This window comes from Ciconia boyciana, chromosome 3 (genome assembly GCF_034638445.1).
Source record: "Ciconia boyciana chromosome 3, ASM3463844v1, whole genome shotgun sequence".
In the NCBI taxonomy this organism is placed as follows: Eukaryota; Metazoa; Chordata; class Aves; order Ciconiiformes; family Ciconiidae; genus Ciconia; species Ciconia boyciana.
This window is the reverse complement of record NC_132936.1, coordinates 98,652,005-98,680,001: the sequence shown is the minus strand read 5'-3', so window position 1 is coordinate 98,680,001 and position 27,997 is coordinate 98,652,005. Positions and strand designations below refer to the sequence as shown.

At 41.6% G+C, this 27,997-nt stretch overlaps 1 protein-coding gene across 1 annotated transcript in view; it reads left to right on the top strand.

Moving 5' to 3' along the window:
• Positions 1-403: 403 nt before the first annotated feature.
• PRKCE (protein kinase C epsilon) overlaps positions 404-27,997 on the top strand; it is a 300,996-nt gene continuing 273,402 nt past the window's right edge. Inside the window, exon 1 of the mRNA XM_072856761.1 lies at positions 404-1,833. Within this exon, the coding sequence (XP_072712862.1) occupies positions 1,486-1,833 (348 nt within the window). The 5' untranslated portion in view covers positions 404-1,485. The remainder of the gene's footprint in view (positions 1,834-27,997) is intronic.

The window sequence follows — 27,997 nt, the reverse complement described above, 5'->3', positions numbered from 1 at the left end:
GGGCGCGCTGCCCGTCAGGCGCCGGCCGGGGCGCGGCGGAGGGGTCCCGGGGCCGGCGCTGTCACGGAGAGGAGAGCGAGGGGCGGAAACCCCTGCGCGAAGGGGCGTCCGTCGCCCCCGCGGCGCCAGAGGCGCCCGGCGCGGTGGAAGTAGCCGTGGCCGTAGCGGCAGCGCCGCGCAGCGGCCGGGGGCAGGACCTCCGTGATCAAGCACGTTAATAAAAGCGGGCGGGCTATTTACGGCCGGGGAGGAAGGCGGCCGGGGGTGTTTTTTCCACGCTTAGTTCACCACTTTATCCTGGGAGGAGGAGGGGGGCCGGGGCCGGGGCCGGGGCCGGGAAGGGGGGGGCGGGAGGCAGAGGCCCCGCGGAAAGCCGCCCGGCGGGCGTGGAGGAGCGGCGAGCGGGGCCCGCGGGAGTCACGACCCCAGACGCGGTTTCCCGGCTGGCCGCGGCCGCGCTGCTCCCCCAACAGGCAAAACTTTCTACACAGGCGCTCGCTTGCTCACACACACACGCACGCACGCACGCACAGACGGGGCTGCCTCCGCACACCCTCACCACACACGCTCGCACACACTCGCACACACACTGACGTCTTTTGCGCATTTCCTGCACTGGAGCGAGCGGCGGAGCGGCACCGGCAGGCGGGCTGGGGCTGCGCGCGGCGCGGCGCGGCGCGGTACGGCGCGGAGGGAGGCGGCCGGCGGCGGCCGGGAGGCGGGCGGGGGGCGGCCGGCGGGAGGCGGGAGGCGGCGGCGGCTCTGCCCATCGCCAGGGCGGCGGCCGCCCAGCCGGAGCCCGCCGAGACCCGCGCGGCCCGCTCCGCTGCCGTCGCCCCCCATGCGCGGGGGTCGCTCCGCTGGGTCCTTGGCCTTGGCGGCGGCGGAGGAGGAGGAGGCGGCGGCACAGGACGGGCGGCTCCGGCGCGGATGGAAGGTCCCCGGGTGGATGTTTGCTGAGCGGAGGCTGTGCAGTAGGCAGGGCTGGTGGGTCGGCCGGTGTTTCTGATTTGTGTGTGTGTGTGCGTGTATTGTTGTGCGGCGCACGGGCAGGACTGGCGTGTGCAGGAGCCTGGGATCGCGGCTCTGCCTCCTCTGCAAAGACTGATCCGGGATTACGGTCTAGGTGAAGGGAGGAGGCTCTCGCTCGCCCCGAGGGTTGATTATGCTCGGGGTTTGATTGCATTCGGGGGTTTCTGCAGCCGCGGCCGCCTCCCCCTCCCCGGCGGCCCCCCTCCCTTGTTTTCCGTTAGAAACACGGGCAAGAAAATAAATGTATTCACTGGGTGTCGCAAGAGCAAAGGCTAAATAATCAAAGTAACAGCAGCAGCAAGGCGAAGAGACCCGCACTGTATCCTGCTCCCCCACTCCCAGACCTGCCCTCCTATTTATTGGCGAGACCTCCCGCCCGCCCTCCCTCCCTCCCTCTGGGTGCGAGTGCGTTGTGCGAGTGTTTAATCCCGGGAAAAGTGCAGCCATCCAGCCATGGTGGTTTTCAATGGCTTGCTGAAAATCAAGATCTGCGAGGCGGTGAATCTGAAACCCACGGCGTGGTCTCTGAGGCATGCGGTGGGTCCCAGGCCACAGACCTTTTTGCTGGACCCTTACATAGCCCTCAATGTGGACGACTCCAGGATCGGGCAGACCTCAACCAAGCAAAAGACCAACAGTCCTGCTTGGAACGATGAATTTGTCACCGACGTTTGTAATGGCAGGAAGATAGAGATGGCTGTTTTCCATGATGCCCCCATCGGGTACGACGATTTTGTAGCTAACTGCACTATACAGTTTGAGGACTTGCTGCAGAACGGGAGCCGCCACTTCGAGGACTGGGTAAGTGTTTGCGCTGTAGATACGTACATGTACATACAATTTTCAGTGGCACGGCTCTGGATGCAACATCTGTCCTGCAGAGCTAGGTTGCCAAGGCCATGTAATGCCTCTGAAGGCTTTTCATTATTTCCCCGCTTTGTTATATTGAGATAGGCATGGTTACTGTATATCTAATGCATGTGGTCTGCAGGCAAGGGAGGACAGAAAAATATGCTGAATCTAAGTAAGAGATGTATAATTACTGCTTCAGTTTCTGAAATTACGCTACGTAAATACAAGTCTAGTTATCTTACTGTGTTTGAAAAACCCCAACCAAATGCATCCATACAGAACATTACCGCAAAACCCAGATCCAGCACTTAGACAGAGTTTATCATTTCAGTGTGAACGCTCTTGGTCTGCCTGGCAATGATAAGCCTTAAAAATCCAGACCTGACCTCTGATACGAGACACTTCGGGGTCTTCGTGTCACTTGAAAGCTCACTGCATCAACACTGATGCTCCTCCTTCCTTCCCCCCAGCTGATCTGCACCTTTATGCATAGAGCTAAAGCAATGCTTCTTTAAATGCCTGAAACTGATAAAAGGGTCCTGGTGGATTTTGGCCCCAGCCAGACAAATTCTGTTGCTTGTATACACAATGTGTCTCACAGCTTCTACAGTGTCTTAAAGACCTAGGGGCTAACACGCCTCAGTGGGAGTACAAAACAGCTGGAAAATCCTTGGTCTGACATCCTCAGGTACTGTGATTTAACACGGAAAAATCAAACAAACAAAAGAAGAAACACAGGAAACGTGAATATGCACGTTTCACGTTTCTGCAGTTAAACAGTTAACTGGTATATCCTTTAAATAAGATGTATAATAAAACAATAGTACCTGTCTTCTCATTTTAAATGTGCCCTGCTTGACCAGCCATCTGAAATGTGTATGCTCATCTTCTTGTGTATTTATTTGTTACGGTCAAGGGTACTAGTCAGGGCAATATTTCTTTGGCAAACAGACAAAGAGCCCAGGACCGAAGTAAAAATAGCGAGAGTTAATAGCTCTGAGTTTCATGTATTCTTTGGGGCTTCTTTACTTAATGCAGTGGTATAAAGAGATGTCGGAATGATGGCAAGGCGTGAAAGAATTAGGCTCTATTTATGCTGATTAGGAGCCGAATAACTTTCCTGTTAAAACTTTTATGTTTACAACTTTAAGGTATTTTTCACTTCTGCTACATACGTTACATTGTGATAATTAGGATCTAGATGATTCTGATGCTCTGTAGAAGCTACACATTAGTAAGCTCTGATGGTAAAACTGGGTGATAGGCAGAGGAAAAATAGCCAGATCAGGAAAAGACAAATGCAGCAGTATTGCAGATGTCTTTTGCCTGGATTGAATGATAATCAAGTTGTGGCTCTCCTGAAGTCAAAGGGGGTTTCATCTTTGAGACCAATGGGATGAGGACGTCATCACAGATTTTTAGTGAAAGAATAATAATTTCATATGTTCTTTTTGTGTATTGTACATGTTGTGAGTTTGTCGCCAAATCTGGAAGGACCTTGCAGGTTGCAGATGCCAAGTTTGAATTTTGGTGGGGGTGGTGTGCTGGGGTATGTCCTGGCTCTGATTTCTAAGGTGAACTCAAGCGTCTGAACACGTTCCCTACATAAATAGTGGAATTTAACAGATTGAGGCCCGTTGTAAACATGATCTGGGAGGAACTACATAGCTGAATCAGATAAATGCTGTGTTTTATTGCACCAGGATTCATTGCTGTCCAGCATTCACTGGGTGGGAGGAGACGAGGGAGTGACTACGCTTGTTGTCTGTTGATGTGACAGAATTGAGGACATGGCAGTGGATCATAACTGGTCAGCTCAATATAATGCAGCTTCTGAAGCATCACTTACCTCATTTTGTTCTGTAAATCCTCATCGTTTGGATTGTGTTTGTGAAGGACATGTAATACACAGTGTACACCACCCTCCCTGTATCATAGAATTGGTGGGGAGGCAAGTATTTATAGGATTGTGCTTTACCCTTTCCAAAATCTTCCCATTTACTGAATGTGTCACTGTAATACCGTGTGTAATTGTAATACTGTGTGTTTATTGGATTGTTAATAGATAGGGACCTTCAGAGAACTGGCTTTTACAAAATGACACTGTTTTTTTGTCTGATTTCACTGAGTTAAAGTAAGGCCTGTGGCCATGACATCTCTATAGAGTCCATAGTGGATTTATTGGTATCTTCATCAGTGTCTGGAGTCTATATTAAAACCTGAAAAAGAGAAGTTGTCTATGAAATGAATGGATTTAACAGTACAAGAAAAATGCACGTGGCCTAAACCAATGTTAGACTAAGATCTGCTGGTACGGTACAGTCAGTTTCTTCTGTTTAATGAGGGGACTAATTCCTTCATTTCACTCTTGGCATTTAAGGCAGATATTTTTGTAGTACTCTTTCCCAACTTTATAACAAGCAAATTAAAAGCAGCAATCGCAGGAACCCATTCCTCCTTACTGCCTGAAATATCAAATAAATGCAACCTAAGAAACACTCTTGGAGACCATAAAGTCTTTTTATGCCATTCTGAGGATTTCCCTTTAAGCAGTCCTGAAAGTTTGAACTGGGTACCACATACTTGTTGAGTGTGTTCCGTGTAATTGCACTGCTGCCCCTCTTTACCTTCAGAATGATGCAACAGTTCTTGCAGGACTGGACTGTCACTATTTAAATAGGTTTGAGAAAATGCTTATGTGCCGAGAACAGCTCTTGTCAATGTATTAATAGCTTTAATGCTTTCGATCTCGTACAATATTGCATGTATTTTTGTAAGCAAATGTCAGTATTTGTTTTATAATATCTGCACTAGGGTCAAGGTTATGCTACTCATTCTGTAGTATATTTCTAGGTTCTTGTCAGGAGTCCAAAATGCAAAAAAGACTTGCAAAAAAATAATGTTTTGGGTTTTTTTCCCCTAAAAAGAAACTGTTTCTCTCTTTAGGCAGCTCACCTACTTCGATTGATTTTTGCCATTGTGCAAATCCTTGTATTTTTTCTAAGAGATGAGTTTTTTTGGAAAATACTGGGTATTTTTCTCACTGTTAAGCCTGTGCTATATACTGATGCCATGGTTACAGTGGAAACACTAATGATAAACAAGTACAAAGCTTGAAATCATGATACTGTCTATTGTATTAGGACAAGTCAGATAAATATGCAAAATCCTGGTTCCTTTTATCTACACAGTATTCAGCAGTTGCAAAAATGATTTTTAACCTTATGATAAGTATACTCCAAGAAAATATATATATATGTATATATATATATAAATATATATAAAAATCAAAGTTTTGGCCTAAAGCAGTGGTTCAGATTTTACTGGATGGAAGCTTTTAAACCAAATATATACTTTTTTTTTTTAAGATCAATATACAATATTTGTTTGGGTTTCTAAAAAAGGTATAGTGACAATTAAAAAGATGGCTGCTTTTCCAGTGGTGCATCAATACTGACATAGCACAGTAAAAGTGTCAGTTTTGCAGATTTTTTTAGTCATGGCTACACTGCAGTTTTAAAGAGAGCTTTGGATTTATGACATGACAGACTTTTCTGTAAGCACATAAAATGTTATACAGAATGGCACAGAGTATTCAAGAGGATGTTGGCGAAATTATACTTTGAAAAATATGAAATACAGAACAATAAACAACCTGCAAGTTCTGTTTGAAAAACAAACTAATAACCTGAAAGCTGTGGCTATATTTTTTTGAGTTAGATAATTCAGGTAATAATAAAGTATGTCTTTATCTAGCATATGTGGCATATGTAAACGTTGCACTTGAGTTGGTAATGCAGCTACATTTTAATCAGTAGAATTGAGATCAGGAAGGAAAATTCTGTTGATATTTAGCCTTGTGGTTACACTCCTGTGAATTAGCACGATCAATGTTTATGTGTTTGGATGATTGGTAGTATGGGTTCTGAGTTCAAGTCCACTTTCCAGAGTTGATGATAGATGAAATCAGTGTGATTGGACCTATGCCAAAGACTCCATCTAAGGGTCTTAGCCATTAGCCCGGCTGTTCATGAGAAAACCTATTGAGTCGTCCTAAGAAATCCTTTTGCAGGCTGAGTAGCAGAACTCACTAAATCAGTCAGGACATCACAACGTTCAGCAAGAAAAAACTCTCTTTCTACTGAAAATATTTTACAGCTATATTTAGGTTAATGAAACAAGTTTAGTTTTCTGCTGTCTTAAAAAAAAATCCCTAACACTGTCAGGAAAAAAATAAAACACAGATTTTGGTGAGCTTTTCTTTGCTAGTCCTAATTGTCTTCCATACTATTTTTTTTCTCTTCAGTGCTGCTTCTTAAGATCTAAATTTAAAACATTATACTTTTTTAAAAGCATCCTTTCATATTTCCATTTTATCCATGTGAAGTTAGTCATGCAACTGGGCCACCATTGCATAAAGCAAGTTTATTATGAATTAATATAATAGCTCAATAACAAGTTGATGATGAGTTATGGGAAATGGCATGGGGAAGAAGTACACTCTTTTACATACTTGTTGAACTGTTGAGTTATGTATTTTTATGTTACGCTTAGTGTACTATTGAAGACATTTTCCTATTGGAAAGACTAGGTCTTTAAGTTGCAGTCTATACAGTTAGACACCTAGGTTAACAGAGCTGTGAATGTCACCCAAAAGGCAAAAACAGGGGAGGGATTAAAACCCTTCTGAGTCCTTGGTCCCGTGAGCTGTCCGTGGATGTGAGACATAGAACTGTCTCCTTCCAGCGCCTCTAATCTGAACTGACTGGAAAGACTAAGGTGCTTATCAGAGTTTTTCTGTTTGTTTGGGTTTTTTTGGGTTTGTGGTTTTATTTTTTTTTTTAAATGCCGTTTCTGTTGCTGAAATCGAACTCCTTTCAGTCAGCAGGTGATCTGTTGTAGCTGGCAGACAGGGAGTGGAATTGTCATCATTTTAGTGCAGGTTACCCTGCGCATTAACCTCTGCTTGTGCCATACGCTGCTGAAGGTTGGCATTGGGCTAGCAGAGTGTGATTGTAGCATATTTTCTTTTTTATTTTCATCTACTGGCCGAACTTATCTGTGCTGATGGTGTTGAAAGGCCTAGGATTTTGCTTGTGAAAGCTTTACATCTCATCTCAACTGCAGTTCATGGGCTGCTGAAAAGCATTGTTATCAGAAGAGTATTTGTTGAAATGAAAGGGAAATTGCTGTCCCGTTTGATAGGTTTCTGCATGACAAGGCTGTCACTGAGCAAGGTCTGTCAGGTTTGGGGGGTGAGGGAGCTACCGGGGATCAGCGGGGTTTCACGGGGACTCAGCGTAATTGTGAGGGTGGGCGGTTGTCAAGAGGAGACGGGAGATTTTGGAGAGCACTTCATGCAGGTAGAGGTCTTCCTTGCCTTCTCCCCCAGCCTGTCTCCCTCCTGTGCCTCCTCTTTTCCCTCGGCTGGGGATGTGGTACAGTCACCACGCAGCTCACCCACTATCTCGTATCAATCCCTTTCTACAGCTGCATAAATCCACTCCTACTCCCTGCTAGAAATGTTCTCTCCTAACAGCTCCTGCTTACCTGCAGTGGTTACCAGCCGGCTGAGAAGCAATAGAGGGGGGGAAAAGCTGCCTCTGCGGTTGCTACTGCAGGGAGAGAGAAAGGGCAAAGTGGGGAAAGGAAGAGATGAGGCATGGAGAGAAACCTGGAGGAGGGTAAAGAATAGTTGCTGCTGCTCCACATACTCCAGCTGCCCTTTTGGCGACAGCAGAAAGCTATGTAGGAGACAGGGATGAGCTGGCATAGGCAAATTGACTAGTTGAAGGCCATATGTTGCTCACTGACCTGTTTGGGGTGGGTTTTTTTGCCTGCTTTGCTCAGCGTATAGCTTTTGAAGTCTCACTTCAGACATGAAAAAAATTGCTCAGGGCATGAAAAGTGCGTGTAGTAGAGCATGCATTTCACTTAGCACTGAATTCTCATACATGTAGGTCAGGATTTGATCCCATGACTGACCAGAATCTCATCATATTGTTGCTAATACCAATACCGATATTGATACGAAGTTCCACATAGTGAAAGTAATTCTACTGAACTCTGTAGAAAGTATTTGTTAGAACAAAGTTACCAGTAACAGAGTGCAGTTCATAGATATTAATTCAAAGCTGGACTTTAAGAAATGTCCAAGTGGGGTGAAAATGATTCCTACATGTCCTTCTTGCACCAGTTTTTGGACAGTGAGTATCATTATTCCAGCTCAGGCGGTTCCATAGACACTATGCAGAACTTCATGGTTGTGAGTAAACCTCTGATCTCACTGGGTTCGCTGGATTCACGGGGTTCACTGGATTTCATGCAGGCATGTGTTTAAATTCTTTCCTCAACTGAGGCCTGTGTTCCAAGGGAAAACCGAGAATAAATAACATTTAACATCATCCTTTACTTTTATTTTACTCTTACTGATTTATTATTCTTCTGCAAATCTTGCACATGCAAGTCTGGTTTCTGCTTTCCTTAGCCATCAAAACTAAATCTGTGCCTTCCCCATCCAGAATTCTTTAAATATGGCCAAAATGAGGATTTGATTTAAATTGGAACTGTAGGACTTGCCATCCAAGTTTGATTAGTTTCCATTCCCTAACTAAACTTCCATTTAAATGAACTTTTTGGGGGGTTTCAAATTATGAAGGGAGGCTGTGAATACAATTTGTAAAAAAATTAGAGGCGAGAGCCTTTCTGCTTTGAATTGGCTGGTTGGATTCAGTTCTGGTTTACCCAGTACTGTCTTAATCTCCTTTCCCTCACCCCAGTTATTAGACTGTAAGAGAAAGACATCTACAGTTCATGGTAAGATTTTGGAAACAATAGGGTATGCAAGTAATGGGAAATCTGTGGTCAGAGAGGACTGAGAAGAGACTTTCCCTCCATCCATATGGAAAGGTAGGGCTGGAACTGTCTGGATATGGAATGAGATCAGAAGTCCAAAGACAGCTTGGAAAACTGCCAGCTTGGGGGGAGGAACCAAACAAACCCTTTTGTCAAGCTAGACAGAGCAAGGTCTGAAGAATGGGGATATTTCGCGTGCCCTTTTGAGTCATGCAAATTGTAGCAGTTACAGGGGTTTCTACCATTTGGGGGCAAAGCGGTCATTAGAGAAGGCTGACAAAAAGTTTTAACCTTGCATTTGTAAGCGACTGCTTTCCTATTTGGCAGGCAGTCAGAAGATTTAAAAAGTATATGCGGCAATATTAATATGAAACTGCAATGGTAAAGCTAAGAAATAATGCTAGAGATTGGGTAACTTTCATGGCACTTACGTACTTTGCGCTATATTTTAGTAAAGCAAAATGCAAATGAATATGATGTAAGAACATCTGCAGAATTATTACCTACTCATTATTCACGCTCAGTAGCTTGAATTGCTAGTAAAGTTGATTTCTGAGTGTCCTCTCACTTGCATTCCTCTAAGAGTTAAAAAATCTTAAATTATCATTGCTGTGATTTAACAGAAGTTACAGAAGCCAAGATTTCACATATTTCTGAATAGCACAGCTAAAAAACCTAGTGATATTGGCATGTTCCCATTAAATATAACAGGAGTTTTAATGTTTATTTTATTAGAAGCACTGTTAGAGAAAAGCTACACAGTTCTAAGAGTTTTTCCCCCACTGAACTCTGTAGGGCTTGAATTGTTGAAGAAAAGAAGTAAAGAAAGAGCATTGCTTTTAGAATTAAAAAAGGCAAAGTTTGATTCCATCGGAGCCTTGCAGGCAGCCATTTCTGCCTTATATCGGCTAACTTGAGCTGATTTAATTGTTCCAGACAATAGAATCATTTTGGTTGTTGCTGGTGTCCTGCTGGGCAATTTCATCACGGGCAGGAACAAAAAAGTGTGAATAATGGCTAGATGTTACCACATACATTTCACTTCTGCATTGTTTGAACAGCGAGCCCCCATTGTATCTCTGTATCTTAAATGAAGAGTAGGCAAACTTCATACTTAGTGTTTCCAACTTAGTAGTTTTCAGTACTTTACAGTATAAATATGTAACAAGCCTCTTATCATGGGGGACCAGGGTTTCTTATGCATTTTAGAACTCTTCGTTCTTCAGTACATTGGCCTTTTTAATGTCATTTAAAAATATATGGCTTTGTCAATGTTAATATTTATAAGTATCTTTAGATAGTGACATGGTAGCAATAAAGCAGATGTAGTGGTGGTAGAGACATGAAGGGAAGGCGATGTATACTCTACATAGGTGATGAGGAAATGGTTGGAATTGCTTTGCTTTATTTCACAGATTAAATGCCAGCAAGACAGTAGTGTTTTCTCCTTCCTTGTTTTCTTTCAGTTTCCTCTTTATCATCTGTTCTGTCTTCATGCTGCCAATTCTCCGTCTTTCTTTATCTGTTCTGGCTTCAAGATGATCAGGGAATGATAGGGTCACCTTTACAGGATTGCATAAGATTTTGATGTTGGCAAGGCTAGCAGGCTACGTGAATGAAATGTCCTGCTACAGATCTCTACAGAGACCTATTGCAAGGACAGTTTTCTTGCTGGGACCATATTTACTCATTGCATAAGTCTTCACAGCATCTGTCAACTTCCCTTTATTTCAAGGTGAGATTGATCCATGGTCTTTGAAAACGATGTCTGAGAATGTGTTGGAAAAGGAAAGGCTAAAGGTCACTCATGCTGTGTCCACTTTGTTCTCTTTCTTACGTGGTTCCAGTTGGATTTATTGAGGACTTTTTTTTTTTTTTTTCCCTTTTCCTCTTCCTCTGAGTTTCCTTGCCTTTTCCTTCCTTGTAACCCCATAGTGCCTTGGCACCTCTTGAACATTTAACCTCACAGCCCACTTCTTTTCTCCTTAATTCACTGCTATCACCTTGTCCTCAAGTCCTGGCTGTCTGTTTTAACTTTCCCTTCATTTTTCTTGTTATTACTTCCCATATATCCAGATTGCTGTTATTCCGACCACTCCAACTCCTTGCCTCTTCTTGTCACTCTGGTGGACCCGTGAGCTCCTCGTGTCAATAGGACTTGTGTCAGAAGCATTTCAGTATCTGAAATTCTATGGGATTTGCCCAGCCACTCTCATCCAGAGCATGTCCCCACTGTGCTTCTCAGCAAGCAGCAGGGAACTAACTGATCAGATTGGTGGCTGTCAGAGCAGTTATCTTCAATTAGAAGTGATGCACTGACTTTCCAGTTAGTTATACTACAGAAGTGGTTCAAGGAAGAAGTGTAATATGGTAGCTTTGAACTTCAAGCAAAATGCTCTGGTTTTAGCAGAGTCAGTGGGATGTTGAAGGAAAATGATCTGTCCCTGAAAACTGGACTCCCCCAGGCAATGGAAACACTATTGTAAAATTTTAGTTGGTACTGACTGTTGGGATTTTCAAGGACACCTAATCACAGAAAATACCTAGTATTGTTTGGTATCTTTATTCTATATAAAGCAAAATTATGGTTTCTGTCTTCAAAAAATTACAGTCCAAGCACAAGTCAAAAAAGGCAGATTGGGGAAGCCAAAAGAAATAATAGGAAAATGCTTACCAGTGTGAAAAGCTGTAGCGGTAGCTTGGCAGCAGCCTATCAGTTCAGCTTTGCTTGGTGTCCCTAACTTAAAATTTCAAGGGGAGAGGCAATAGTGGAAATTTTGCTGCAGAAATTTGGAGATCCTGATGCTTTGCATGATGTGGTATTTCTCTTCAAGGAGTTGATAGGTTTAGGGGGACAGCCCTTATGATCTAGTCCATGGTTCCCAAATTTCTAGTTATTTCTGAGTATCCCATATAGCTTTAAGAATGTTTGGGTTCACCCACTTTTAGGGAACTACAGAATTTTTCTGGATAATTCCATGAAAGCTGGTATTGACTGTATTATTACATTTGAGCTTTTTTCTTTATCAGTAGCTGGGTTAGAGCACTACCAGTACAATAATCAAGTACAGACATGATATATAGGGTTAATCTTATGTACTAATGTCACTGGGCTGAGATAAGCTTTGTTAAGTTTTATTCCACACCTTTTAGTCTTTGTGCCAACAAGTTGTCGGAGCCATGTCAAGGCTTTGAGAGGAGGAAAGAGGAAAGAAGAGTTTTATTAACCTCTCATACTGATCTTGCAGAAGTGTTACCCATTGCATCAGAAGCAAGCACAGTGCTTTTCACCTAAAGAGCAAAACCTTGTAGCTCTTGCTGATGACCTTTATGCAATACATTGTTTCTTTTTATTTTTTTTATATATATATATAAAAACTAAAGGCCATTACTTTAAAAAGAATATTGGTTTAGTGGTCATATTTAGGAGGTAGCTTTGCATATGCATTTTTTATAAGGCCATGTAAAAGGTTTTAAAATACAAATTCAGCTAAACTGATTTTTAACAATTCCATGGTGCATTAGCAGCCCAGACACCACGACCTAGACAAGTTCTTAGGATCTCTTTAGGTGCTCTTTCCTTGCCAGTTCACGCTCATTCTTTGTGTCCGCTTTGCCCGTTTGTTGCAAGATGCCTTGGGTAGGGGATATAATATTACCTTCTTGTATATGTCATTTAGTAGGACTGTGGGGTCCCAATCCTTTTTTGAAAGGTGTTCACCGTACAACAGTAGTATGGTATAAAAAAATAGATCAGGTACAGTTGACCTCTGTTTGTGGTTAGTCCAGTGCAGTGCAAAAAGCAGAAAGTTTTCTGTGTTGGTTTTGTTGGTAAGTAGATGTGTGAGTAAGCAAAAAACAATATACCTTAAACAAACAGAAAAGAAGTTTAAGTTTGTAGTGTGTGCTGTACACTAATGACTGGAGGGCAGACAGGGCATAAGTTGTCTTGCTGATTCAAATTCAAAGCTGATGTTCTTATATTGATTTTAATGGGAATTTCTTTGAGTGGTGTTCCCTGTTGCTGAAACTGTTGAGAGTACGTGTATCATTTAGTGCATACATAGCGATTCCTCTGTGCTACTAGCTGAGTTAGGGAGATGGGTAGTTACATCACCATCAATTCAATTCCTTGTATGTTTAATGTTGTACTTTATGTATTTCTCAGAATTAAGGCCTATTGTACATTTTTCAGGTATGTGGAAGTCACATGAAGAATTTAGGCTCCTGATTCAGCAGTCTTTTGAAAGTGTTACCCAGCTGTCTTTTCATCAGTGGTTATTTCAGTGTTGTATCTGTAGTTAAGGTCAGCTTCTAAACTGTTCATGAATGAGTTTGTGAGTGCATTGTGAACTGCTTGTGAATGCGTTGGTTAGAACTGTTGGTTCTGACCAACCAGCCTTCTCTTCACTTTGGTACGTACATGTTTTCTTGCAAGTGGTGTTGTTCAGAGTGTTTTTAAAGTAAAAAACAAACAAACAAACAAAACCCTTAACATTTTGTTTTTTTCTGACGGATACTTCATTAATAAAACAATAGTATATCATTGGATATTTGAACAACTAAAATGAAACTGATCTCTAGCCTTGTTTGAATGTACTCTGGACATCAGACTGACAGGCTGTAACATGTTCCAACTGTTATATTTGGTTTAAAATGTGTGCACTCTCCAGCCAAGCATGTATCGGTGTTATTAATACCGTAAAGCTTTCAGAATCCTGAGTGTAATCCAAAGTTTACAGTTTTTAAAATCAGATTTAAAATCAGATGTGAAGTGTGAGAATGTCATTTTGTCTTTTATGCTGTTCCTGGAAGACCGATGTCAAAAAAAGCATCTGACTGAAATGGAAGGCAGGCAGAGTGAGAAATGGGGGCAGCTCTGGTGAAGCCTCTTCTCCCTACAGCAATCTCCCACTGGACTGTATGGGCTGCTTCTGTTTGGGACCTGGGTGTAATTGTGGCAGTGATCAGTAAGACAAATTACAGGCCAAATGTTTTGTACAACTGCCAAAAAGTTTGCAGCTCTTCCAGCAACTGTGAATCAGCCCTGCACCCTGTTTGCAGACTACCAAGTAAAATCTGCTTCCCAGCAGCAGTGTGCCGGTCTGCAGAACCCCTGTATATAAGCTTTATGCACAGTTAATCAGCTGTACGATGCAAATAATGTGAAGTCTCGGAGGCATTTTATGCACCTATGAAAAAGTACTTGATGCTAGTGATGTCCCCAGTAAGACAGGAGTGAAGTGCTGAAACCTTCTCGGAGTGTGGATGCATACATTCTGGCAGGGTGACAGTTTGGAATGTAGGAGTTAACACTTTCTCTTTGATAACACTCACAACGTGCTAGGTTGTGCAGAAACAGAAAATTCATAGTTTCTTCCTGGAGGAGCTTATGCTGTAAAATAAGAAAACTTGCTATCCCACTTTTGGACAGTAAGGTCATAAACTACAACGTAAGATCTAAAGAGGGTTTGGACCTGTGTATTGAGGTAGAAGTGACATGCAAAAGCCATAGAAAATGCATAACAAAATACAGATCTATACTTTTCAGAACAGAAGTATGCAAAAGAAATAAATGGTGTGTTATTGCAACTTTAAAAAATGTATTTGATGGCCCTTGGGGAAGCAGTAGTTGTCTGAGTAGTCAAGGGAGAGTGTTTTTATTCATGTGAGTCAGCAGAGAAAGAGACTGAAGCTTAAGTTGTGTGCCAAACCAAGGAACATGTAAATAAGACGGGCGGTCAACAAAGTGAAGCCACTTTGTAATAGACCAGATTACACAAATACGGAAGATCATATTTGCAGCAGGCTTTATTTAAATAAAAGTTTCAAAATGTCATAACAGGTCACAACATAAAAATGGCTGTAATCAGTATTGCTTGGTTTTCCTTAGTGTTTGTGGTAACAGGTGAGGTTGGTGAATTAATTTTCACAGTGCACAAAGTGTTCCTGATCCCAATTACTTTATGGTCTGAAGTTTTAGTGAGCCATGAGATGATGTATAATAACTTCATCATAATCTTGCATGCTGCGAACTGGTCAGACAAGTTTTTACATACTTAGTTGTCCTGCATCTACTTGTGATATAACACGTTATCTCCTCTCTCTTCTGTAATTTTTGCCTTTATTTCCATTCACATAATTCCTTCAAACAAATGAGGATGTCAGTGATGGGAAATGATGGGGTGGGCATTCACTCATAATTCAGGTATAAAATCTTCTTATAAAAATAATAATCCAGCCTTTTATGTCAGTGGTTCCAGAGGAGGCCTTTGTCTGCTTCAGGTTTACACATAGCAATAACATAGATCTTATCTTTCGCAGGTAGTAATGAAATTCATTAGCAGAATATCTGAGTCTGGAGAATCTTGAGCATAGTCATCTTCACAGCATTCCTAAGAGGAAGTGTAATGGATGGAGAAATGGTATTCCTCCATGTCACCCAGAAGCATGGCACAAGTATTATGGTTTTAATCTCAGAGCTTTGCAACGGAGGTATCAGTACCCTCATTTTTACAGAGGGGAGCACTGGGGCTGAGACCTAGACTACTGAAATAAGGTTTCTGCCTGATACCTTTTAGATATCTTTCTTTCTGTCTTGCAGCTTCTTCCTCATCTGTCAATCACTCTTCTTACTCTCCTTTTCTAAAAGAAGGATTCTTACTGTCACATTTCTGTTTCCTTCTTGTAGCATAGCTTTTGCAGGCTATTGGGTTTATGGTTTGGTTGGGGGTTTTTTTCTGTTTTAATTCTGCAACCACTTCATTGTGGGGATGCTTTCCTTCAGTTGTAGTGAACAAACAGAAATGCAGGGCCTCCATCTTGCTGTGTTCTTGACACTGGAGCTTTCTCTGTAGGGGTACGGATCTATAAAACCAGGCTTCCAGACTGTCAAAGCAGAGTCAGTAGTTTGAAGTTGGGCTGCCTCTCTGGATGACTAGTTGGGGGCAGCACCAGCTTTACTTTACAGTGAAAAAATGCCATGTGGAGGTATCCTGCATGCATGTACTTGGAGTGCCTCTGGTACTGAGCCTACCTGTGTATGAATATACATAGGCTGTCAAAGGGGCTGAAGAGTTGGATGTGCAAATCCCTTTGAAACATAGAACGAATTGTTTTGAGCACCTTTGAAAGTTGTCATCCTAACTCATAGTTTTCTATATCATCTATCATCCCGTAACGGTAGTTAATATGGTAGAAGACAACAGCAGACAAAATGGAAAGTTGAAGTGTTTGTCGTTTGATCGTTCATGCACTAAATTCAGAGGAAAAGGGACTTCCATTTGGGTCACGCATTTGAAGAAAAAGAACATTTAATTTTCCATTTTTAGGGCCTCGTCTTTGTTACTAGCAGTAGAAAGGCTCAGGATCCTACAGCTGGAGCTGTGTGAAGAGGGAGTAAGTGCAGCTGGTGTGTGCTGTGGAACAGCTGTGCGGTGCAGCAAGGCCTGATAGCCCAACACCTGAGTGTGTTTATGAAACAGATACAGTGAGATTATATTGGTGTTGCTTGCCTGGCAAACTACTAGCCTGTGGTTTACACGAGGCTGTCCCTGGTTTTGAAAAAGCCACAGAGTCACTACACCGGATATGCTAACGTGGCTTGGGGTTAACAAGTTACACTTCAGGATTGATCCTGGGTGGGATAAATTTGGTGCAGATTATAGGAACTGAGGCTTTATGAATTTGAGGAAGAGAGATTCTGGGGAAATTAAAAGGAGGTGTCAGATTAGCTACCAGAGTTGCTTTGCAAAATTACTCATTATTTATTGAGTTTGGAGCTCAAATGAAGTGGGGGAAGGACACAACATAGCCATTGCCATCCTTTCACAGTGAAGAAGTGGCATTCTGTTGGGTCTTTTGATATTGTGTATATTATTGAGCTTCCTGACAGTATAAATTTAACAGCTGGACTTGTAAGTGTAGCAAAGCTTTTTACTTACAGTTCTTTCATCCAAAAGGTATTGTGAAGACACTACAGAAAAAATGTCAAAATGTGGATTGTTAAGGCCCATCATACTAAAAGTAGTCAGTGACAGGAATATCAGTTTTGTGGTATTATGCGAAGCTGAAGGCATTGGACTGCAAAGGTGATGAACTTATGGCTTCAGTTACTAAGAGTTTTCATCTGTTCATGAGAATTGAATTTAAAGTCACAACTTATGCATTTCTGTATGACCATCCAAAATTTAATATTGACTTTGCAATACACTGGTCAGTGATCTACAGCAAGAAACCAGTGCCCTTAGAATATAGTCTTATGGATTTGCTTGATTTCAAATGTATGTAGCTCATGAAGTGCAATTAGAATAGCGGCTTAAGGGAGTGTGTTAACAGCTTGATTTCTTACTGTAGGCTTATAATAGTGTGACACCTTTGACTGTAGAGAAGCTACAATTTTCTTGCATTAGGCAAATATGAGAAGACATGGTGCCCAGATACAACCAATTCTCTTCAAATTCTCCTGGTGTCACAGGTTTACTTTCCTGGAACAGTAACACTAATTAAGGATGAGCTTTAAGACAGAATGCTTTGAATGTATACTAGAATTGAATGAATACTAGATGAATACAGATTTGTTTATTAATATTGTTGGCAGGTCCACTCTACAATGTGAGACCATATCAGTCATCATTGCTTCAGTATCAAGTTAACATTTGTGTCCTCACTTAAAATATGAAAGTAGTATGTTAGATGTTCATCTCAAGGCTGACATACTTCAACAGCAAAAAAGAGAGTGTATGGGAGGGGTACCCGGCAGTCCTGAAAGTATCTCTGCTCACAAACCAGGCTCCTGGTAAGAGCTGTAATCGAAGACCCCTGGTAGGTAACTCCCATTGTGCCTCAGAATGCCATCGGCCCCGAAGCTCAGATCCCATGTCCCAGGGCTTACGTCTTCACGGGCTCAGTGCCACCTCCCTTCAACCCTGCTGTCCTAAGGGATACTACTTTTCCAGTACCACATCCCTCTTGTACCTTACTCTCCCAGTGGTACTTGTAATCCCTGTTTGCATCTCCTCAGTTGAGAAGTACCTCACTTCTGCTCCTGCCAGAATTTAAAAGTCATGGTGACAGGCTGCATTTGTCAAAACTCCTATGAGGGATCCTGGATCAGAAACAAGAGTATATAGCCACAGAAGACCATGCATGTGCTAGCCTGATTTAAAACAAACAAACAAACAAAAAACAACAACAAAAAAACCCAAAACCAAAGCCAAAACAATTGGTTTTGGCTCAGAATAACTGGAGTACATGAGGGTGAGAAGGGATGAAATAATTTGTCTTCATTTATTTGGGTATGTGTGTTCAACTCATTCTTTCCTGTTAGGAATCTAGGAAAGGAGATGCTGTTCTCCACCACCTGTGTGTTCTTTTTTTCCCTGGAGAAAGAGAGACTGGTAGCAGCTTTAGTTACAGTTAACATATTTAATAATTAGAAAGCTTAATTTGAAGACCTACTTTGTTACACTGTGTTTCCCAGTGGCTCCATCCAAATGTGAGATAGGTATAATGGATAAAACACATTAAAGCTGTGAATATGTGTCAGAAGAAGAGGTTATGTTGACTGGAAGGGGAGATGTTGGGCAGCCTCCCTTTTAGGGTTGTCTGAATGATAACTGTGTGAAAGCAGATACAGAAGGAAAATACGTTACTGAGAGAGAACAAAAGCAAGTTCAGTCAGGTATTTCACGGCCAAGGCAACTCAATTGAGTTATTACTGGCTCTTATTAGCATGCCTGAAAAAAGTAACGTTCTTTGCTTCAGCTGGGTGGCCCTCAGAAAGGGGAGAGATTCTTTCCTGCCTTTTGAAATCATCAAAGAATATGAGAGTAATCATTTCCAAAGTTATCTCTCTGTCGGAAAACCTCGCTGTTCAGGATAAGCCAGGGTAAACAAAGGACAAATAGGAAGTGACTTTTAAAAAGTATGGATTTGAACCTGCGAGGTGCTGAGTGTCTGCAGTGAAATGCTGAGCTTGCTTGATTTCCAGTAAGTTTATGGCTCTCAGTTCCTGTCAGGATCAGGTCCTAAGATTAGATCTACTCTCTGAAGTAAAATCAGGTTACTGCTGTCAGCTTTTTTAAACTGCCAATATTGCTTGCAGTGCACATCATCAGTGCTCTGTACGTACAGACATGTACAGCACTTGAGTAAAGACAGAAGCTGATCTACAGGGACTGTATCACTTTCACATTTTCATTGTTTGACTGTTGTACTAATAAGAACTCTGATATGAAAATGAGACATCAAGAGGGTAAAGCAAAATACCAGATGCTTACTGGCAAAAGAAAAAATCCTTCTTTAGTTTTGCTCTCATATTTAGGAGCGTTTGTACATGGTTTTCCCTTAAGTAGAGTAAAATAATGCTGAATTTATGTAGTACTTTTCATCAGTAGATTCCTAAGTGGATATCACTTTGAATGTATTGAATGTGCAATCAAGACCTTTGGGTAGAGGAGCATGTAGTGGTGTAGTGCTTCGCTTTCAGATGAATTGCAAAGCCCTTCACATTTAGCTTTGTTGACTTCAGTGGAGCCATTCATGGTGTACGGGTATCTCAATACACTGTGGCCTGCACGGAAATTCAGAGCTTGAAAAGGATGTTTGAATTAGACTCCTCCTCTCCCACTAATACATACTTTACTGTCCCTATGAGGTTAATTTGCTACCAGTATTCTGACTGCAGTCATTGTTGGCGTTATTTGAGGTAAGGGTGGGTATAATGAGACTTCACTGCTAGTCATGCTGAAGGGGAAAACTACCTGTTTCTTCACAGTAGTTTCTAGAAGTTACACAAGGAAATCTATATGCTCTAAGCATGAACTGAGAAATGTACATACAACAGTCAGACTGATTCAGTCCTCATAATTTATTGCTGTTATGATGAGCAAGTGGCTAAAATTTTTGCATCTAGTTATTGCAGTGTGCAGAAATAAAAATCTGAAATGGTACTGAAGCTTTTAATGGCATGACAGAAATGAGGCATGGTTTTTTTTGTTTGTTTGTTTTGTAACATTAAATCTATGCTAATGTTGTATAGAGGGCTTGGACCATCTTGAGTCAAAGGGATTTTGATTAAATTATACCTTTCCCAGGGTTTGTGTGTTGCTCTGTTTTCCATGGCTTAAATAGAACTTGTGTGTTCCTTGACCCTTCCAATATATGGATTATAAACAAATTGGAGGCAAAGGGGAGGAAAAATTAGACAGACTTTTAAAAGAAACAGTGCTTAATTCTACCAAAGCTCCTGCGTCAGGTTTCCGCACTCAGAGTTTCATCAAACAGGTTCTTCTACCTCTGTTTCCTCATTCCTCCTGAGGAGAGTCAAGCTGACCATGCTCAATTAATCACGAGGCTTCAGAGCCTTCCTTGTGTTCCAGAGAAAGAGAAGAAAGAGTGCCTCCATGCCCGTGGACCAGCAGCACCCAGGAAATATCTGAAGTACAGAACCTGACCTATAATCATTTGGGGTGGGGGATTGTTTTCTAGGGCAGCTTTTTTTCACTTGGTGCATGGTGACACCTTCTGGGAGGCCACAGGGAGTCTAAACCAAATTTAGCAAGCCAGAAAGGAAGTGTTACTCCTTTGTGAGGGGAGGCAGTCTCCTCTCAAGCCTGGGCAGCCTTGTTTCCCACCATGCGGTGATGCAAATCACCCAGAAAATAATGCAAGGGACAAGCCTGGGAAATATGGCATATTCCTTAATATACAGCAACCTTTAGAGGACAATATTGCATAATCATATGACATTGTCACGTGGGAGAAGCCACTATTTCGAAGTCAGTGTTTCTCGTCTTACCTAAAAGATGATCTTAACACTGAAAAGCAAGGTGGTAGAAAGGGGAGCTATGCTGGTAGTTGCATTTCTAACCTCCTTTAGGGTATAGACTTCCTGTTACATCTTCTTGATCCGAAGTATTTGGTGTACAGGACTTCCCTGAAAAATACTGATAAGGATAACTTCCTCTGAAACATTTGCAGACTGTCTGTTGAATCTCTGGGTTCTCAGTGTGGAAATAAATGTGCTTCAGACAGTGCCTACTCTGAGAAGAGACCAGACAAAATCTTACTCTTCACTGTACAGATAGTGGCAACATTAGTTGAATATTAGTGATTAATTTTGAAACGGAAGATATGACTACCCTTCCAGCAGCCAGGCCTGCAGTGATCAAGAGTTGGGCAAGAACTGTTCACAGTTTGTTTACCAATACAGCGAATAAGTAACTGTGTGATATTTTTGCCTTGCAGACTTTCAGCTTCAAAAGGGGAGTCCAGAAGCCTATAGAGTTTTAAAAATACCTTGTGCTGGTTTTGAACGTTAGGGCTAAATGTTCCTGTGGTTTCCCTGAGTGTCAAGGAACAGAGCGCACCACATTTATCCCCTCCCTTTCCATAGTATCTGCGGAATAACGGATGGGCAAAGAGGTGCACTCTCTGCAACTCCTGTTTGTCTTTTAGCTCATGAAGACGATCAGTAAATAGTGATACCTCAGTTAGTTTGGACTGGGTCACTCTGTGGGCTGTGAAGCCCCTCTCTGTGAAACAGGGCAGTTGGGGGCCTTGTGGGAAGGTCGCACACAGGAGAAAATCTCCTGCAAGGTAACGTGGAGCACAAGGATGGACTGTTGTTTGGAGAGCTTTTGAAATCTGTGTGCTTATCCGGAGATCTGACTGGGAGCTGAGCACTTCTCTTCTTAAATGAAGAGGGTAAAGCTCTGTCCCCCCTCTTCCCTCACCCCCTTGTTTTCTACTGGCGAGGGTGAATCAAAGCTGGCAGGGCTGTCGGTCCCGCTAGGTAGCATTGCCTGAGCGGGAAGAGGAAAACTGGGATCATAATCGCAACATTAAAAAAAATAAATAACGTCTGAAATGCCTCAGTATTAGCCCAGAGAAACGCGTGTCCCTGATGAACGAGCCTTGATATTGTTGTTAAAATGCTTTTGAGAAGTTTATCATTGCAGGCCATATACCATCCTCTGTGGTCTTATGCGTTGATCTGTGTGTAGTGTGATCCTGTAACCTGGCTAAAACAATATGCTCACAAGATGTACTGCAAGGTTATCTGGTTGTACCTAAATTATTCCATACTGGATGATTTATAAAATGTGTTTATATATGTGGAACTCTCCGCTCCTATACATCTTTGACACCGAGGCCTTAGTACGTTAACTACAAATTTGTGTAGGCTCTTCTGATGCCTCCAATCCCAATCGATACCTCATGCTCAGGTGATCGTGCGTCTGAATATGGGCCAAATATAGGCTGAGGGGGATTTGGCAACTGCTCTGCCCTTGCTGATCTGGTTATTCAGTTATTGCCCACTAGGAGGTTTCTTGCACCTTTGCTTTGTGTTTTGGGGGGGCTACCGAAAGATTTCTTCACTCTGCAGACCTCTGATAGAAGCATGGCGGTTCCTGTTTTCCATCTGAGGCTGCCAGAGGTAACGGTTCTAAGTACAGTATCAGTAGAAAAGTATTTTTTTCCTAGCTGGTGTGTGTGATCATCGAGTGCTTTGATTAACTAGTTCTGGGGCTTAAAGTGAGACATTGTTTTTTCCATTCTTTGTAGTGTTTTTGGCAAGGGGTGGAGAAAATAAAGTCGTTGCTCCCTTTTCTCTTCAAGTTAGTTTTGTTTTCTGCTCTTTGTGCTCAAGCACAAAATGAAATGGTTTGCAAATAAACTAAATATTAAAACTAAAAAGCACTTTGTGTTCCCTCCTCACAGAGCTTGTGCGAAGATAAATAGGAACAGATCATATTGGGAAAATATTTCTTTTGCCCTGCTCCTGAAAATAAAGCAATTCCTCCGTTATTGAAATTTTCTGCAAGTAAACCACAAGCAGGCAGGCTGAGTGCAGGCAGCTACAGGGCGATAGCCTTGTTTTTGTTGTTGTTGGGCTTTGGGGGTTTTTAACTGCAGATTTAGCCATTACAAATTGAACCGCTAAAAACACATCAGTGTTATTTTGAAAATTCACAGCAGATTCAGCTCAGGCCAGGAAGTGAGGTGTTGTCCTTTTAAAGCCTGATATACAGAAAAGGGTATTTCTGACGCATGACCTTCAGTGAACAGGAATTCCTCTACTCAAAATCTCATCCTTACCATGAACTTCACTGCCGCAATTCATCCTCTCACAGCTGTGTGAAAAGTGACATATCGTGGGAAAAAAAAAAACATTGGGAGATTTTGATCATATTCTCTTAAATAAATAACAAAGGCTTGCAAAATACAGAGCATGAATTTTTGCTGAAATGTTTTGTGTGTAAATAAATGTAATTTTAAGTTACAAGGGTGGTTTTTTTTTTTTTAGTAGAGTTCATTAGCTGTTAACTAAATAACTGACCAGTTTGTTAAAATCTGTTTAACTATCTAATTGTAAGTATCACAATAGAAACCACTGGGGCTTAGGTCTTTTGAAAATCTGGTTTGAATTTTTGAGTGGTGAGTATTTGAAACTCCACGCTGAAAAAATCTGGCTCTGCAGGCACTTTTTTGTGTACGTTTGCTTTCACTTCCCCCCCCCCCCCCTTTTCTTTTGCTCTGTTTCTCTCTCTCTCTGCCTTCAGCTTAAAGGCAGTGAAAGAACACCTAGTAACTGGCAGGTTTGAGAACTAGGCAAAAATGTTTTTATGACCATAGCAGGTAACATGCCACACTTAGTCTGGTGAAGTGAATTAGCAGTAATAATTTTGTGCAGATGCTGCACATACAGTTAAATGCATGCAAAAATACAGCCTTTTTGCCAGAGATAGAGACTTTGGAAGGCATTGAACTGAAGCCTCTTTGGAGTGGGAGAGGGAAGAATCTGGCAGGCGGCTTTTGTAGGACTCCGCACTTCCAGAATTTGTCAGTTCCTGCTGTTTAACAGCCCAGATTTGCTAACCTCTGGGACATACGGCAAGGCCTACTTTTTTCTTCTGGTTCTGTGTGGAAGTGGGTGTTGGCTAGAGCTAGATAACGATGAAGAGGGGATATGTTGCTGAGTGCTCCGTTTGTGCTTTTGCTTTTGTTTTGTTTGCTGGATTATTTTATTTAACCTGGGGCAATTTATTTCTAGTGTTTAATTTTAAAAGCTTGCCAGTGACAGAGATCACTGAGTGACATTCCATTTTTTGAGCAAGAAAATGAATAAATAAATAGCTTTGTAACTGAAATTCCTATAAAAGTATTGCAGCTGCTAATTATGTAGAGCCTGTATTGTTTTTATCTGTAGGATGTGGTAAACATCTAAGAAATTTTTCCTTGAATTTTCAAAAAACAAGTGAATGCAGTGGATCCAAATAAATGTAAGTGATAAGCCCTAATGAAGTGAAACTAAAGGTCTCGTAGGACTTTCAGGTACATTAGGAGAAGGCAGTATGGCATAGGCCTCGCAGTGGATGCTGACACTTCCATGCAGTAGCAGTGCAGATCAATCAATAGAGATCTTTGATCATAGGCCAGTTTTTACATTAATTCATAGACCAGGGATGAAGTAGAAATCAAAGGGCTTGTACGATCAGATACCTGGAGAGACAGTACTACGCCCTACATGAGAGATACATAAGCATAGTGGCAGATAGTACTGACTTTTAGATGCTCAAAAAGTTGCTCATATTTAAGTTCAATGTTATGTCATTGTACTTAATGAACTTCTGACAGTCAGTTTTGCCAAAACTGTTTTTAAGAGTAGTTAAAAATTAATCAGTCTTGTTAAGGAACAGGGCTGAATCATATTTTAAAATGTTGGAAAATAAAGTTTATGATGTCTCAGTACCAAAACTTATGAACAGATATAAGCCCTGCTTTAAAAAGTCTACATAATATGACTTTGCAGAAAATGTTCTAGCTTAATTATAGTAATGTGCCTTGAATTTTCCAGTGGGGTCATTTATTTTGAGTATATGTCTCGTCTCTTATTACTGTAACTACGAATAAGCCTGTTGTTGGGTATGTGTTGTCTAAACGTTGCACGTAACTTTCCTGGAATTTGTAAAGCTATTCTGTTTGACATTAGTTGGCATACCTTGTCTGCAACCCTTGTAATCCCAAAATAAAATATTTATGTGTCTCTAGTAGCAAAGTACAAAGTACCATATTAAGAACAACCATATACGGGCCTAGCTCTGTCAGATTCCCCCTAGCTCAGCAATTGGTTTCACATGTCTGTCTCAAAACCTGCTGGAACTACTCTGAAGTTACAACTTTGAAACCAGCATCATCTTCTGGCTTGGCTGTATGAGGCAGAGACTAAACTCTCGGTTTAGGGTGCCATTGCAGTTGAGGTGCTGCTGTTGCAAGCAGACATGGCCAGAGGTGTTGGCTGCTGTGGTTTGGCTACTGGGAACCGTAGCTGCCACTTTTATCACCAAAGTGAGGGGAGCTATTGGAAGGAAGCAGGAGCTTTTAGAGAAATGTATACAAGGGAAAGGCGTTCCTTTTCTCAGAAAGGGGACTACCTTCTGGCCATCCCCAGGGGCTTGTCTGGCAGGCTGGAGGAGGAGGCACTGGTCTGGCACCCGGAGATGTACTCACAGCGGGAGCTGTGTGATCCTCCAGGTTTTTGGCTGTAGGAGAGCTGTGTTGATTGATAGGCACCCAAGCTACAAATAGTGCACTTTTTCTGTGTTTTATTTGCTTTATTGGGATGTCCCATTAAATGTTTTGTTTTTATCCCTAGCTGAGGATGATATTTTTCCTATATGCTTTTTTGTGTGAGAAGGAAGGGAAGGAGGCATAGGGAAGGCTGGTGGGCTTTCAACCTATCTAAGGCTTCAGAGGTCTGTTGAGGATTTTCTTCAAGAAGAATACTGTGCCAGCCATATGGTCTGCCAAATAGTATTTTACTCTTTACTGCAGTGAGATTTGTTTACATATATCTTTCCCCATCCTATCGCCTTTTTCCTCTAATTTAAATAACTTCATCGTGGGATAACACTAATAACAAATTCTCTAAAAATTATGCCAACTTCATGCCTGAGGGTTAGCAAATCAGGTGTGCAGAGGTAGTGGGAGAATCTAAAACGCGTCTCAGTGTTGCTCATCCATAGCCAGAGGTTTAGGAGGAATAAAGCATAGCTGAATTGGAGTTACGGGTTGTGCCCTTTGACTTTCATCTTGCATTATAATTTTTAGCATGGAAAGGCTGAATGTAGATGCAAAAGGACTAAGGTGCGCACTGCTTGTATTGTTTTTGTGTCATGGTGAATTCACCACCTCATATTCTATCACGGCATAAAAATATGTAAATTTCTTACTGAACATTGAACTATGCTGTGACATGGTACTTTGCTTACAGACAGGTAACCATTTATCTTATGGGGGTTTTTTTAGTATCTTTACATGGTAATTAGTTGCCAGTTGGTGGAAAATAAGGAATCATATTAACCCCGTATGAAAACGGGGTTAAGAGTTACAGTAACTTGAAACAAAGTTAGTTTAGGCTTTGAAGGTGCAACCAGAGTGCTGCCAAACAGACTCTTCCTCTGACTGCACCAGGATTTCTGCCTTTATAAGGGTTTGCAGGAACTCTGAGTGGAAGTCTTGCCATGGTAGGGGCTGCTGAGTCCGCCCCATAGGAAACCAGGGAGAGGAAGCACAGGGGTGGCTGCAGTCAGGAGCACGCTTGCTGCAAATTACAAGTGGGAAGAAACACAGTAAGGAAGCAGCTGGCATCTCTCGTGGTCACTGGGAAGACACAATGACATTTGCTGGCATTGGGGCATGATAGTGAACCTGAATCATGAAAAGCCTTGGTCCCTTCGTGAGTGTGGGGAGCAAAGCCGTGAGGGAAGATAGGAAAGGGAGAGGCCATTTCAGGACATACAGCCTGCAGATATGCCTGGCAATTTTTATGGTAACGAACGTTTTAGTAGTATGTTCCAACTTCATGCTAGTTGTTGAATATGGCCTATATGGCCTCCCCTCCCTCCTTCTTGAGTGATTGTCCCTGTGAGAGCACCTATTTGTGGGGATGTGTGATTTCTTAAAGATTAACCTTTTCCCATTTAGCTTTGTGAAGTTGCTTTTGATGAAGATGTATGAGTTTTAAGTATCATTTGCACTTTTGTTCAAAGCATTCCTGGAACAACTCTTTGCAAGGGCCACTTTGACTATTTTATACCTCACTTTTTCAAAAAGTGTCGACATTTGAAAAATAAGTATTATAAAGTTGTATCCATCAGATCTTGACAAATAAGAACATGCTTTTCGTAAAAAACTACAGATAGAATTTGAGCAACATATTAGTAAATATTATTTTTTTAATATTTTTCATTATAAAGATTACTGCATCAGTGTTAACTTCAGATTTTCAGAAAGTCTCAGGCACCTAAGAGAAGGGTACTGAACAATACACTTCCTAAAAATAAAAATGTTTAATCTGTAAATGAGCAAAAATATGTATCTTCTGTATAGCAGATTTCAAAGCCAAATAGCACACTCCATAGAATTTTATGTATTGTGTGGCTTTGACTGATTCATATGAATGCTAATGCTCTGCTTCTTTCCACTGCTTCATTTCTGCCAAGAACAGTTTTAGCATTTCAAACCTTCCAGCAATATAAAACTGGAAGGAGGAGGTTCTTTGATTTGCAAGGCCCAAATAGCAAAGTATTGATGTATTTTATGCTTTTTTTAATATATGTATGTATATGTTATAATTCATGTTTGTTTGTGCTGAGAAATATTGGTAGTATAGCATTAACACTGGAAGGATGACAATTTTAGTTCATTCCTGTCTTTGTTCCTTTTAATGTAGCCATCCTAAAATTGCGCCTAGAAAACCTTATACCACATTGCAGCATAGTATTATCAATGTAACCACTGGTCAGGGAGCCTGACCAATGTGATGTAGGGGTGTTTCAAGCTACATGATGAATCTATATGCTATATGGGTCCAGTTGTCTATAAAATATGAAATGATCTACAGTGTATGTTATTTTAATTAAAATATACAGGCAGTATCTAACCAAATCGAATTTTTCTTTGCATGATTCTATAATTGTCTTATATTCTTGCTTTAGCTGGAGAGTAGAGAGCCACAAAGCTTTTCTAGGTTAGGTGCTTCAGCGATTGTGGTTAGACGCTAGCGTGTAGAATACCTCTGTTGTCAGTAGCCTAGAGAGACGCAGGAATCCTTGTCAGTTTTTACTGACACACTCTGAGTCACATATAAAATGCCATACACGTGTCATCGTGTATAGCTGGTCAGACGCTTGTGGGTGTTGGTGCGTGTGCCAAAGATGAATTTTGCCTGGATGATAGCTTGATAAATCAT